The sequence below is a fragment of the Pongo abelii genome, chromosome 2 (assembly GCF_028885655.2).
Source record: "Pongo abelii isolate AG06213 chromosome 2, NHGRI_mPonAbe1-v2.0_pri, whole genome shotgun sequence".
In the NCBI taxonomy this organism is placed as follows: domain Eukaryota; kingdom Metazoa; phylum Chordata; class Mammalia; order Primates; family Hominidae; genus Pongo; species Pongo abelii.
In genome coordinates, this window is record NC_085928.1 from 16245295 (window position 1) to 16259658 (window position 14364).

General features: G+C 36.8%; 1 protein-coding gene across 2 annotated transcripts in view; it reads left to right on the forward strand.

Annotated features, from left to right (window-relative positions):
* The window catches only part of IQCB1 (IQ motif containing B1), an 80817-nt gene that overhangs the window by 8397 nt on the left and 58056 nt on the right, over nt 1–14364 (forward strand). For both annotated transcript variants that reach the window (XM_002813233.6, XM_054551419.2), the window contains exon 5: nt 562–691. In XM_002813233.6, the coding sequence (XP_002813279.2) occupies nt 562–691 (130 nt within the window). The remainder of the gene's footprint in view (nt 1–561; nt 692–14364) is intronic.

Consider the following 14364-nt stretch of genomic DNA (forward strand, 5'->3'; position numbering starts at 1 on the left):
ATATTGTAAAGTGTTCCTACTAGAGTTAGGTTTTGCCGTTTGTCCTTCTGATATAAGGAATATGCAAGTGAGTATTTTGCAAAAAGTAGATCTATTGGAAGGTAAAATTGGTATGAAATTAGTGTTTGGTTTCCTTATGTATCCCTTGCAAACAAATCCCACCTGGGCATTTTTCAGCTATTGGGTGTCTAAAATGTATTAATTAACACAAATGCTTTTCATAAATTAAACTCTCAAGGTATCCTATAGCTTTGAGAATGATTATAGCCAATTCACCGAAAACTTAGCTTCTCTTTATTGTGAGCCAAGTGTCTTTTATTTGCTGAATGAGCTGATATGTAGGTTTTTAGGACATGTAAATCCCAGACCTAAGTACAAGCATGGTCCATACCACTGTTTACTTTTCTAGAAAGTTGTTAGACTAATTTTTCAACAAAAATTCTTTATTGGCTTGGTAACAAAAGAAGCATACTAAAAATTCTCAGTAAGGCACAGTGTCTCTAGAAGCTTGAGCATTCAACATAAACTTCTAATTAACACAAACTTGTGCTCTTATTTCAGCCATTGCTGTGTGGGCTTGGAGCCAGGAGAAGATGCAGAGGAATTTTACAATGAATTACTTCCATCAGCTGCAGAAAATTTTCTAGTTTTGGGGAGACAATTACAAACATGTTTTATCAATGCAGCTAAGGTATGTGTTTATTTAGTCTTTTGTAGCTAAATCAGTTTAATTCTTAAGAAGCTGTTTTGTTATTTTTTAAATGTGCAATATTTGGCTGAAAGTACAATTAAAGTAGTGAATTTAAACATTTTGAAAGTTACAACCTTCCAAAAATCATCTCTATGTTTGAAAAATTTTTAATGCTGACTGAAGCATGCCATTTGATTTATTGAAGGATCTGCCTTGCTACTTTACTTTTGGGCAGCACCCATAGACAATTATTTCCATAACATCTTTCTAAACATACTTTTTACTTAAATTAACAGTAGAGGAAAGTATGTTCTCTAGGGCTAGGGCTTTTCTAAGTAGCTCCAGTAGTGAAGAATAAAGGTGAACTTCCTATTTGATCTCTCATGTCGTCTCCAGTCAAAATATTCAACCCAAACTTAGGGGTCTTTTCAAGTATTTCTTGGTTGCATTTTGCTAGATGCTATACATATGCTCTTTTTTTGACCCAGGGATTTAGAAGTGTGTTGCTTATTTCCAAATATTTGAAGATCTACTAGATACTTTATTGTTATCAATTTCTAATTTAATTATTTTTTGGTCAGATAACATTCTCTATATCATTTCAATCCTTTGGAATTTTTTCAGACTTGTTTTATGGCCCTCCCCATATGTTTTATCTTTGTGAATGTTCTGTTAAAAGAAACTTTTGTGGGCCGGGCACGGTGGCTCACACCTGTAATCCCAGCAGTTTGGGAGGCCAAGGTGGGCGGATCACCTGAGGTCGGGAGTTTGAGACCAGCCTGACCAACATGGAGAAACCCTGTCTCTACTAAAAATGCAAAATTAGCTGGGCATGGTGGCGCATGCCTATAATCCCAGATACTTGGGAGGCTGAGGCAGGAGGATCACTTGAACCCAGGAGGCGGAGGTTGCAGTGAGCCAAGATAGTGCCATTGCACTCCAGCCTGGGCAACAAGAGCAAAACTCCATCTGAGAAAAAAAAAAAAAAGAAAGAAACCTTTGCTTTGCACAGTTCCATTTTAACTGAAACTCGTGCATGTCAGAACCATGCAAAGGTTTTGATATGCACAGGTTTTATTTAATATGGTGCCATGCAAAAGCTAGGACTACTTGTATACCCAAATGTGAACTCTGCAGTTGTATGTAATGTTCTATAAATGTTAATTAGGTCAGTTCGGTTAGTAGATTTGTTGAAGTCTTCTAAATTCTTTTTTTTTTTCTTGTCTACATTTCTGCTTTTTAGTGAGCAAGGGTATTAAAATTTCCAACTATGATTGCGGATTTGTCTAATTCTGTCTTTAGTTCTATATGGTTTTGCTTCACGTATTACAAAGCTCTGTGATTAGATACACATTTAGGAATAGTGTATCTTCTGGATGAATGAAAGCTATTATCATTATGAACTGGTCTTTTTTTTTTTTTTTTTAACCTTACTCATGGACTCAGGTCACATGAAATGATCTTTATCTCTGATAATACACCTTATTTTGAAGTCTACTTTGTTTACTATTACGAATATTGCCACTGCAGTTTTCTTATGATTAGTGTTTACATGATACACTTTCTGCAGTTTCACCTTTCATGGTTTCAGTTACCCATGGCCAATAGTGGTTCAAAAATATTAAATGGAGAATTCCAGAAATAAACAATTAAATTTTAAATGGCATGCTGTTCTGCATAGCATGATGAAATCTCATAGTGTCCTTCCCAGGATGTGAAGCACCCCTTGACCAGCATATCAGCACTGTATAGGCTACCTGCCGGTTGGTCGCTTAGTAGCTGGTCTCAGTTTTCAGATTTAAAAAAAAGTATATATAGGGTTCAGTACTATCCACACTTTCAGGCATCCACTGGGGGTCTTGGAATATGTCTTCCATTGATAAGGGGGAGACTATTGTACATCATTTCTCAACCTTTATTTTTTAACCTCTGTCTTATACTTAAAATGAGTCTGTTTTAAATAGCATATTGTCAGGTCTTGCTTTTTCATCTAGTCTGACAAGCTGTTGTTTTAAAGGGTTATCATTTACTTGCATTTAATCTAATTTGTGGTATGGTTAGGTTTAATTCTACCATTTTGCTATTTTTAAGAAATTTGTTCCCAGTTTCTATCTTTTGTGCTATTTTGTCATGTATTTTACTTTTACATATATTATAAAATCTACCATGTGTTATTTTTACTTTAAATAGTGTATTGACTTTTCAATAATTTAAAGAAATGAAAGAAAAATGATTTTTTATATCTACTATGTCTGGTTGTCTTTATTCCTTCAAACAGATCTGAATTTTCATTTGGTATCATTTCCTTTAAGCCTGACAACCTCCTTTAGCATATCTTACAGTGCAATTCTGCTGGTAATGAATTCTCTCAGCTGTTTGGTTATCTGAAAATGTCTTCATGATGCCTTCACTTTTGAGGAATATTTCTGTTGCATGTGTATAATTCTACTTCATCAATTTTTTTCCCCTTTTTGCACTTTAAAGATTTTTTTCCATTGTCTTCTGGCATCTTTTGTTTCTGATGTAAATTCAGCCTTCATTCTTGTTGTCATTCTCCTAAACATATTGCACCTTTTTATCTTTGACTTCTTTAAGATGTTCTCTTCTTTTGGTTTATTTTGTTTTATTTTCAGCAATTTTACTTTGATGAACCTTGTTGTAGATTTCCTGATGTCTATCTTGCTTGGAGTTCCTGAGCTTCATGTGTCTGAGTTAATGTATTCATATTAAGAAAATTTTCAGCTAATATTTTTTCAAATACTTTTGTTTGCCCTATTCTCTCTACCTTCCCTCTGGGACTTCTGGTTGTTGAGGCTGTCTTCATCCTTTTGTTGTTGTTGTTTATTTCAGTTTTGATAATTTCTATTGGTCTGTCTTCAAGTACACTGACCCTATCTTCTACAGTGTCTAATGTGCTAATAATCCTACCTAGTGAATTTTTCATTTCATACATTGTATTGTTCTATGATTTTTGTTTGCTTGTCTTATAGATTGTTTACCATATTTATTATAGTTATTTTTAAGTTGTTGTTTATAAATCCAATACCTGGATCATTTGAGAGTCTTTTTATTATCTGTTTTTTCTCTTAATACTGGGTCAAATTTTTCTGCTTCTTCACATGTCTATTAATTTTTTGTTTTATAATGGTAACTGTGAATGACACATTATAGAAATTCGTATCTTCCTCTGAAGACTTGAGAGCAGTTAAATTCTGGCAGATCAATTGTTCCTGTGGAGGATTGGCTTTAGCCTTTCTTTGGAGAGGTTTACTTCAGTTTTGCTATTAGAGTATTGCCTTTAGTCCTGGTTCACAGTCCTTATACCTAAGGTGAGATCCTTCTGTGGTTTAAATGGAAAGCCCACCATGTTAACCCAGACCATCTGACTTGGAAGAACCTAAACTCCAAACTCTGTATACCCAGCACTAGGCAAATGATGAAATTGCTGGTAATTTCTTTCAGCCTTTCAGCTGTAGATTCTTCTGGGTTCCATGGAGCCTTTTCTCTCATATGTACAGTTTAAGAGTCAAGAATTCAATGGAAGTTTGTATATAGATTTTGAAGCTCTCTACTTTGAGGATCACTTCTTTAACTGTTCTGGCAGCCCCAAGCTCCAAATTCTGACTCCTCAGCCAAGTTATACTGCAACTTCTTATTTGAACTCTTTTCCCTTGTTGATAAACACACACTGGGAAAAGCCAGGCATATTAGTCAGGTTTCTTCAGAAAAACAGAACCAATAGAAGATATACGGAGACAGAGAAAGAAAGAGAAAGTGCTTGATTATAAGGAATTGGCAATTATGGAGGCTAACAAGTCCTGAGATTTGCAGTTGGTAAGCTGGAGACCCAGGAAAGCTGATGGTATAGTCTGAGTTTAAAGGCCTTAGAATCAGGAGAACTGATAGCATAGTGCCAGTCCAAATGCCAGCAGACTCGAGATCCATGAAGAAGCAGTGTTTCAGTTTGAGTCTGAAGTCAGGGAAAACTGATGTCCTAACTCAAAGGCAGTCAGGCAAGAGGAATTTCCCTTTATGTGGGAGAGGGTCAATCTTTTGTTCTACTCAAGCCTTCAACTGATTGTATGAGGCCCACCCACATTAAGGAAAGCAATCTGCTTTTTACTCAGACTAAAAATTTGAATGTTAAACTTATCTAAAAATACCCTTACAGAAACACCCAGAATAATCTTTGACAATCACACAAGATAAATTTAGATTTCAGTCAGTACATTTTATTTCAGGGTCACGTCTGTGTGCCTTTGCTTGCTATCTAAAACATTCAAACAATTGCTTTTTATATTTTTTCCTGAGTTTATACATTTGGTCAGCAAAAGCTTAGGTCAACAAACTATGGCCTGTGGGCTAAATCCAGCTTATTTTTTAAAATTAAGTTGTATTGGAACACAGCTACACTTATTTGTTTATATTATCCATGACTACTTTCACTATAGCCACAGAGTTCAGTAGTTTCTAGAGACTGTAATGCCTAAAATATTTTCTGGCCCACAACTAACAGGAAAGTAAGTTCTACAAAGGGGAAGAGTAGGGAACAACCAATGTGAACAAGAGTGATTCGAAAAAGCTTTGTGGAGCCAATGGTACCTGGTCTATCTATCTCTAAAGCATGGATGAGATTTGGAAATATGAGGGCATTACAGGCAGGGGAAATGGATAAGACCGGGAAAGAGGAATAAGTATGACATCTTTGAGTCCCAGTGCAGATACCTACCAGAGTTAGGTAGAGTATTCTCATTCAGAAAGATTGAAAGCCAGATGTGGTGGCTCACGCCTGTATAATCCCAGCACTTTGGGAGGCTGAGATGGCAGGATCACTTGACCCCAGGAGTTCAAGACCAACCTGGGCAACATAGCAAGACCTAGCCAAGTGTGGTTGCGCATGCCTGTCTTCCTAGCTACTCAGGAGGCTAAGGCAGGAGGATTGCTTGAGCCCAGGAGTTCACGGCTGCAGTGAGCTATGATCATGTCACCGCACACCAGCTTTGGCAACAGAGCAAGATCCTATCTCTTTAAAAAAAAAAGGAAAAAACAGAAAAAGAGTTTGAACTTGATTCTACAATAGCAAAGAGGCTTTTTTTTTTTGAGGAGACATAAGAGTATGCTGGAGAGAGTGGAAGAAGAGACCATTTTAAATTATTGCAGTAAGCTAGAAGAACTAAGGTGATAAGTGTCTTGACTCACTATGACTTTGGAAAAATAGAGGGTCAAATGAAATACTAAGAAAAAAATTGTAAGAATATAAAAGGTGTAATATCAGACACTGCTTTTATACAGATAATATATAACATATTAATGATGAGTCTAAGTTGAGTCTAAGGTTTCAAGGCCTTATAGATGTTTAAGACAAGTGATAAGCCAGAGGTAAAAGCTGGGAAAAAGGATGCAATCCCTTTGAAATTAGTTGCATTTTCAAGTGGAAATGTCTAGCATGGAATTGAAGTTAGATTGAGAGGTCAGGACTATGGCTATAGGTTAGAAAGTCCTCTTATGAATGCTAATTAAAACTTTGAAGAGGAGCATACTAGAGGATGAGCTTTCCTAGGGATGTGGTGTAGAGATAATATCTGAAGGCTGTGTTCAGAGCCTTAGAGATGTCTGACATAGATGCAATGTATTTGGGCAAATTGAGGAATTATGGCTCAATATGCTAGATGGATGAAGAAAACTGAAGGAAAAGAAGTTGAGGCATTTTTAATTTTTTAATAAATATTTGTCATCTTGAAGAGATGAATTTGCTAGGTGCTCTACCTGCCATTTAAATAATTTAAGTAGTGATGTCTAGTTCATGGCCTCATGGTCTGTTCTGCATAGTATAATATGGTAGCCATTAACCCTGTGTATCAGTTGAGCAATTGAAATGTGCCTTTGTAACTGAGGAAATGAAAATTTTATTTAATTTTAATTATTTTAAATTTAAAAATTGATGATCAATTCTGTTAGGAAACTTAAGTGTGTTTGGAACAACTTGAGTATGTGAATCTACTTTTACAACTGTAAGTTTTATAAAATCTAAATACATACCAAGAATTTCTAATGAAAATTTAGCCTCCAAGTAGAGATCTGCTCCAAGTATATTCACCAGATTTCAAAGAAATACCAAAAATTTTTTATATATATTCCATGCTAAAAATGCTAATATAAAATATATTGTTATTTGTTTTACCTATTTCTTTTTACTTTTTAAAAACGTTGCTACTAGAAAACTTAACATTATCTAGATGGCTCACATTATATTTCTATTGGACGGCAACACTATAGAGTTAGATTACTCGTGAGTAAAAATCATTCAAAATTCAGCATGATATTTGTTTCAGGTATGCTCATTCTCTTAAAACAAGACTAATAATGTTGAAAAAGCATAATAATTAATCATTAATTACTATGTTTAATAAGTATATAATTGGGTATAAGATATTAAAAATATGAATAACTAGATACTTTTAGGTACTTATTGCATTATTCTTTTTGTCAGGGGTCCCCAGCCCCCAGGCCACAGACTAGTACTCGTCCACGGCCTGTCAGAAACCCAGCCACACAGCAGGAAGTAAGTGGCGGGCAAGTGAGTGAGCAAAGCTTCATCTGTATTTACAGCCACTCCACATTGCTCACATTACCACCTGAGCTCTGCCTCCTGTCAGATCAGCGGTAACATTAGATTCTCCTAAGAGCATAAATCCTATTGTGAACTGTGCAGGTGAGAGATCTAGGTTGCAGGCTCATTATGAGAATCTAATGCCTGATGATTTGTCACTGTCTCCTATCACCCTCAGATGAGACTCTCTAGTTGCAGGAAAACAAGCTCAGGGCTTCTACTGATTCTACATTATGGTGAGTTGTATAATTATTTCATTATGTATTACAATGTAATAATAATATAAATAAAGCACACAATAAATGTAATGGACTTGAGTCATCCCCAAAACATCCTTCCCCTTGGCCCCCTAGTTCATGGAGAAATTATCTTCCATGAAACCGGTCCCTGGTGCAAAAAAGGTTAGGGACCACTGCTTTAAGTAATTTTAAACACAGTTCTCTAACTTTAAGTTGATTTTCCTTATTGAAAGGCGCTTTTAAAAGTTGCTGTTTGCTTCCACCCTCACAAGATATTCCCAGTTTATTAGCTTCAGATTTAGGTCCTCTTAAGCTTTGTCTGAATGCCTAGCTTCTGACTGCCTTCTAAATTTAACTCTTTTTCTTCATTTACACACTGATTCTAGGTGCCTTTCTGGTTCTTATTCATGGTCATCTTCTGACCTTTATTGCCTGCCCCTGCATACATTTGACACATAGATATTATAATCTCTCTTTTAAAATCTGTTCGGGTTTTTTTGGTAATACTTATCAATTATCAATCAGTCTCTTGCTTGTTTTCTTGTTTGTTTTTCCTAAAAGTGTTTACTATCTCCTTTGGGCTCTATCTTCAAGTTGTCTAATAACTACAAGCTCACATGTCTTTACTACTACCTTGACTTCCAACTGCTGGGCCCTGCCCTAAGTCCGGTTTGCCTACATGCTTCTCTCTTCTTTTGGCTTCCCTGTTTGAAGACAGTTTCTTAGCTCCACATGGGGAATGTAGCAGGATTATTTTGCTCCAAGCTGTCAGTTGATTTTTTAAAAAATGATATTTCCTCACTAGGTACCCGCAAGTGGGAATCCAAAAATAAGTAATGAGGAGAGTGGAACTGGGCATTAATGAATACATTATATTAATATGCAAACTATTTTTACCTTTTGACAGCAGAGGTTCATCTTAGAATTTATATGAAGTGATAAGTCTACAAGGCTGAAACTCCTTTACCTTAGAAGAGTTCTTGGCTATATGTACATTTGGGCCTACTACTATATCAGAGCTTGAGCAGATTCACAACTTTTGTCAATTATGGACAGAGATATTAATAACTCAGTCACTTGACTTACTCTGTTCGGGCTGCTGTAACAAAATACCATAGACTCGGTGACTTAAAGACATTTATTTCTTATAGTTCTGGAGACTAAGAAGTCCAAGATCAAGAAGCCAACAGATTCACTTCCTCATGGGGCCCACTTCCTGGCTTGCAGATAGCCACTCTCTTGTGTGCTCACATGACCTCCTGTTTGTGTTTGTGTGGAGAGGGAGAGGGAGCTCTCTTGTCTCTTTCATGTCTTTTCCTTCTTTCTTTCTTATAAGGGCGCTAATCCCATCATAAGAACACCACCCTCATAACCCAATCTAAACCTCAAAAGTCTCCACCATCACATTAGAGGTTAGGGTTTCAACATATGAGTTTTCCGGGACACAAACAGTCCATAATGATCACCAGGTTATATTAAGTTCTATTTATGGTGCTTTGAGTATATAAAGAATAGACACAGTCTTACATTTAAGGAATTCCCAGGCTAATAGAGTAGAAAAGGTCTTAGCCATTTTTAATAGAAAACCTAAAATAGATGTATTTTTAGTTTAAGAATTTTTTTTTTTAATTAGAAGAATGAAATTGAATGAGAGGTATAATAGTACAGACAACATGCTGGTTTGAGTATAAGAAATACTGGTGGCAGACAATGTTTTTTCTTTTCTTTTCTTTTTTATTATACTTTCAGTTCTGGGATATATGTGCTGGATGCCCAGGTTTGTTACATGGGTATACATGTGCCATGGTGGTTTCCTGCACCCATCAACTCGTCGTCTAGGTTTTAAGCCCTGCATGCATTAGGTATTTGTCCTAATGCTATCCCTCCCCTTGCTCCCCACCCCCTGACAGGCCACAGTATGTGATGTTCCCCTCCGTGTGTCCATGTGTTCTCATTGTTCGACTCCCGCTTATGAGTGAGAACATGCAGTGTTTGGTTTTCTGTTCCTGTGTTAGTTTGCTGAGAATGATGGTTTCCACCTTCATCCATGTCCCTGCAAAGGACATGAACTCATTCTTTTTTATGGCTGCATAGTATTCCATGGTGTATATGTGCCACATTTCTTTGTCCAATCTATCATTGATGGGCATTTGGTTTGGTTCCAAGACTTTGCTATTGTAAATAGTGCTGCAGTAAACATACGTGTGCATGTGTCTTTATAGTAGAATGATTTATAATCCTTTGGGTATATATCCAGTAATGGAATAGCTGGGTCAAATGGTATTTCTGATTCTAGATTCTTGAGCAGTCACCACACTGTCTTCCACAATGGTTGAACTTACATTCCCACCAACAGTGTAAAAGCATTCCTATTTCTCCACATCCTCTCCAGCATCTGTTGTTTCCTGACTTTTCAATGATCGCCACTCTAACTGGAGTGAGAGGGTATCTCATTGTGGTTTTGATTTGCATTTCTCTAGTGACCAGTAATGATGAGCTTTTTTTCATATGTTTGTTGGCCTCATAAATGTCTTCTTTTGAGAAGTGTCTATTCATATCCTTCACCCACTTTTTGATGTTTTTTTTCTTGTAAATTTGTTTAAGTTCCTTTTAGATTCTTGATATTCGACCTTCATCAGATGGGTAGATTGCAAAAATTTTCTCCTATTCTGTAGGTTGCCTGTTCACTCTGATGATAGTTTCTTTTGCCATGCAGAAGCTCTTTAGTTTAATTAGATCCCATTTGTCTATTTTGGCTTTTGCTGCAATTGCTTTTTGTGTTTTAGCCATGAAATCTTTGCCTATGCCTATGTCCTGAATGGTATTGCCTAGGTTTTCTTCTAGAGTTTGTATAGTTTTAGGTCTTATGTTTAAGTCTTTAATCCATCTTAAGTTAATTTTCATATAAGGTGTAAGGAAGGGGTCCAGTTTCAGTTTTCTGCATATGGCTAGCCAGTTTTCCCAGTACCATTTATTAAATAGGGAATCCTTTCCCCATTTCTTGTTTTTGTCAGGTTTGTCAAAGATCAGATGGTTGTAGATGTGTGGTGTTATTTCTGAGGCCTCTGCTCTGTTCCATTGGTCTATATATGTGTTTTGGTACCAGTACCATGCTGTTTTGGTTACTGTAGCCTTGTATAGTTTGAAGTCAGGTAGCATGATGCCTCCAGCTTTGTTCTTTTTGCTTAGGATTGTCTTGGCTATATGGGCTCTTTTTTTTTTTTTTTTTTGGTTCCATATGAAATGTAAAGTAGTTTTTTCTAAATCTGTGAAGAAAGTCAATGGTAGTTTGATGGAAATAGCATTGAATCTATAAATTACTTTGGGCAGTATGGCCATCTTCACGATATTGATTCTTTCTCTCCATAAGCATGGAATTTTTTTCCATTTGTTTGTGTCTTCTGTTATTTCCTTGAGCAGTATTTTGTAGTTCTCCTTGAAGAGGTCCTTCACGTCCCTTGTAAGTTGTATTCCTAGGTATTTTATTCTGTTTGTAGCAATTGTGAATGGGAATTCACTTACGATTTGTCTCTGTGTTTGTCTATCATTGGTGTATAGGAATGCTTGTGATTTTTGCACATTGGTTTTGTATCTTGAGACTTTGCTGAAGTTGCTTATCAGCTTAAGGAGGTTTTGGGCTGAGGCGATGGGGTTTTCTAAATATACAGTCATATCATCTGCAATCAGAGACAATTTGACTTTCTCTCTTCCTATTCGAATACGCTTTCTTTCTCCTGCCTGATTGCCCTGGCCAGAACGTCTAATACTATGTTGAATAGGGGTGGAGAGAGAGGGCATCTTTGTCTTGTGCCGGTTTTCCAAGGGAATGCTTCCGGCTTTTGCCCATTCAGTATGATGTTGGCTGTGGGTTTCTCATAAATAGTTATTATTATTTTGAAATATGTTCCATTGATACCTAGTTCATTGAGAGTTTTTAGCATGAATGGGGTGTTGAATTTTATTGGAGGCCTTTTCTGCATCCATTGAAATAATCATGTGATTTTTGTCATTGATTCTGTTTATGTGATGGATTACTTTTATTGATTTGCATGTATTAAACTATCCTTGCATCGAGTGATGAAGCCGACTTAATCGTGGTTGATAAGTTTTTTGATGTGCTGCTGGATTCGGTTTGCCAGTATTTTATTGAGGATTTTCACATTGATGTTCATGAGAGATACTGGCCTGAAATTTTCTTTTTTTTGTGGTGTCTGTGCCAGGTTTTGGTATCAGGATGATCCTGCCCTCAGAAAATGAGTTAGGGAGGAGTCCCTCTTTTTGTATTGTTTGGAATAGCTTCAGAAGGAATGGTACCAGCTCCTCTTTGTACCTCTGGTAGAATTCAGCTGTGAATCCGTCTGGTCCTGGGCTTTTTTTGGTTGGTAGGCTATTAATTACTGCCTCAATTTCAGAACTTGCTATTGGTCTATTCAGGGATTCAGCTTCTTCCTGGTTTAGTCTTGGGAGGGTGTATGTGTCCAGGAATTTGTCCATTTCTTCTAGATTTTCTAGTTTATTTGTGTAGAGGTGTTTATAGTGTTCTCTGATGGTAGTTTGTATTTCTGTGGGATCAGTGGTGATATCCGCTTTATCATTTTTTATTGTGTCTATCTGATTCTTCTCGCCTTTCTTTTTTATTAGTCTGGCTAGCGGTTCTATTTTATTAATCTTTTCAGAAAACCAGCTCCTGGATTCATTGATTTTTTGAAGGGTTTTTCGTGTCTCTATCTCCTTCAGTTCTGCTCTAATCTTAGTTATTTCTTGTCTTCTGCTAGCTTTTGAATTTGTCTGCTCTTGCTTCTCTAGTTCTCTTAATTGTGATGTTAGGGTGTCGATTTTAGATCTTTCCCACTTTCTCCTGTGGGCATTTAGTGCTATAAATTTCCCTCTACACACTGCTCTAGCTGAGTCCCAGAGATTATGGTACATTGTGTCTTTGTTCTCATTGGTTTCAAATAACTTATTTATTTCTGCCTTTGGTTATTTACCCAGTACTCACTCAGGAGCAGCTTGTTCCGTTTCCATGTAGTTGTGTGGTTTTGAGTGAGTTTCTTAATCCTGAGTTCTAATTTGATTGCACCGTGGACTGAGACTGTTTGTTATGATTTCTGTTCGTTTGCATTTGCTGAGGAGTGTTTTACTTCCAATTATGTGGTTGATTTTAGAATAAGTGCGATGTGGTGCTGAGAAGAATGTATATTCTATTTATTTGGGGTGGAGAGTTCTGTAGATGTCTATTAGGTCTGCTTGGTCCAGAGCTGAGTTAATTTTCTGTCTCATTGATCTGTCTAATATTGACAGTGGGGTGTTAAAGTCTCTCACTGTTATTGTGTGGGAGTCTAAGTCTCTTCGTCGGTCTCTAAGAATTTGCTTTATGAATCTGGGTGCTCCTGTATTGGGTGCATATATATTTAGGATAGTTAGCTCTTTTTGTTGCATTGATCCCTTTACCATTACATAATGCCCTTCTTTGTCTTTTTTGATCTTTGTTGGTTTAAAGTCTGTTTTATCAGAGACTAGGATTGCAACTCCTGCTTTTTTTTGCTTTCCATTTGCTTGGTAAATATTCCTCCATCCCTTTATTTTGAGCCTATGTGTGTATTTGCATGTGAGATGGGTCTCCTGAATACAGCACACAGATGGGTTGAGACTGTTTATACAATTTGCCAGTCTGTGTCTTTTAATTGGGGCATGTAGCCCATTTAAATTTAAGGTTAATATTGTTATGTGTGAATTTGATCCTGTCATTATGATGATGGCTGGTTATTTTGCACATTAGTTGATGCAGTTTCTTCATAGTGTCAATGGTCTTTAGAATTTGGTATGTTTTTGCAGTGCTTGGTACCGGTTTTTCATTTCCATATTTAGTGCTTCCTTCAGGACTCTTGTAAAGCCTGGTGGTGACAAAATCTCTCAGCATTTGCTTGTCTGTAAAGGATTTTATTTCTCTTTCACTTATGAAGCTTAGTTTGGCTAGACGTGAAATTCTGGGTTGAAAATTATTTCCTTTAAGAATGTTGAATATCGGCCTGCACTCTTTTCTGGCTTGTAGGGTTTCTGCAGAGAGATCCGCTGTTAGTCTGATGGGCTTCCCTTTGTGGGTAACCCGACCTTTCTCTCTGGCTGCCCTTAACATTTTTTCTTTCATTTCAACCTTGGTGAATCTGATGATTATGTGTGTTGGGGTTGCTCTTGTTGAAGAGTATCTTAGTGGTGTTCTCTGTATTTCCTGAATTTGAATGTTGACCTGTCTTGCTAGGTTGGGGATGTTCTCCTGGATAATATCCTGAAGAGTGTTTTCCAACTCTGTTCCATTCTCCTCGTCACTTTCAGGTACACCAGTCAAATGTAGGTTTGGTCTTTTCACATAGTCCCATATTTCTTGGAGGCTTTTGTTCATTCCTTTTCATCCTTTTTTCTCTAATCTTGTCTTCATGCTTTATGTCATTGAACTAATCTTCAGTCTCTTATATCCTGTCTTCTGCTTGATCAATTTGGGTATTGATACTTGTGTATGCTTCAAGAAGTTCTTGTGTTGTGTTTTTCAGCTCTATCAGGTCATTTATGTTCTCTTCTAAACTGGTTATTCTAGTTAGGAATTTGTCTGACCTTTTTTCAAGGTTCTTAACTTCCTTGCGTTGGGTTAGAACATGCTCCTTTAGTTCAGAGGAGTTTGTTATTACCTACCTTCTGAAGCCTACTTCTGTCAATTCATCAAACTCATTTTCTGTCCAGTTTTGTTCCCTTGCTGGGGAGGAGTTGTGATCTTTTGATGGAGAAGAGGCATTCCGGTTTTTGGAATTTTTAGCCTTTTTGCACTGGGT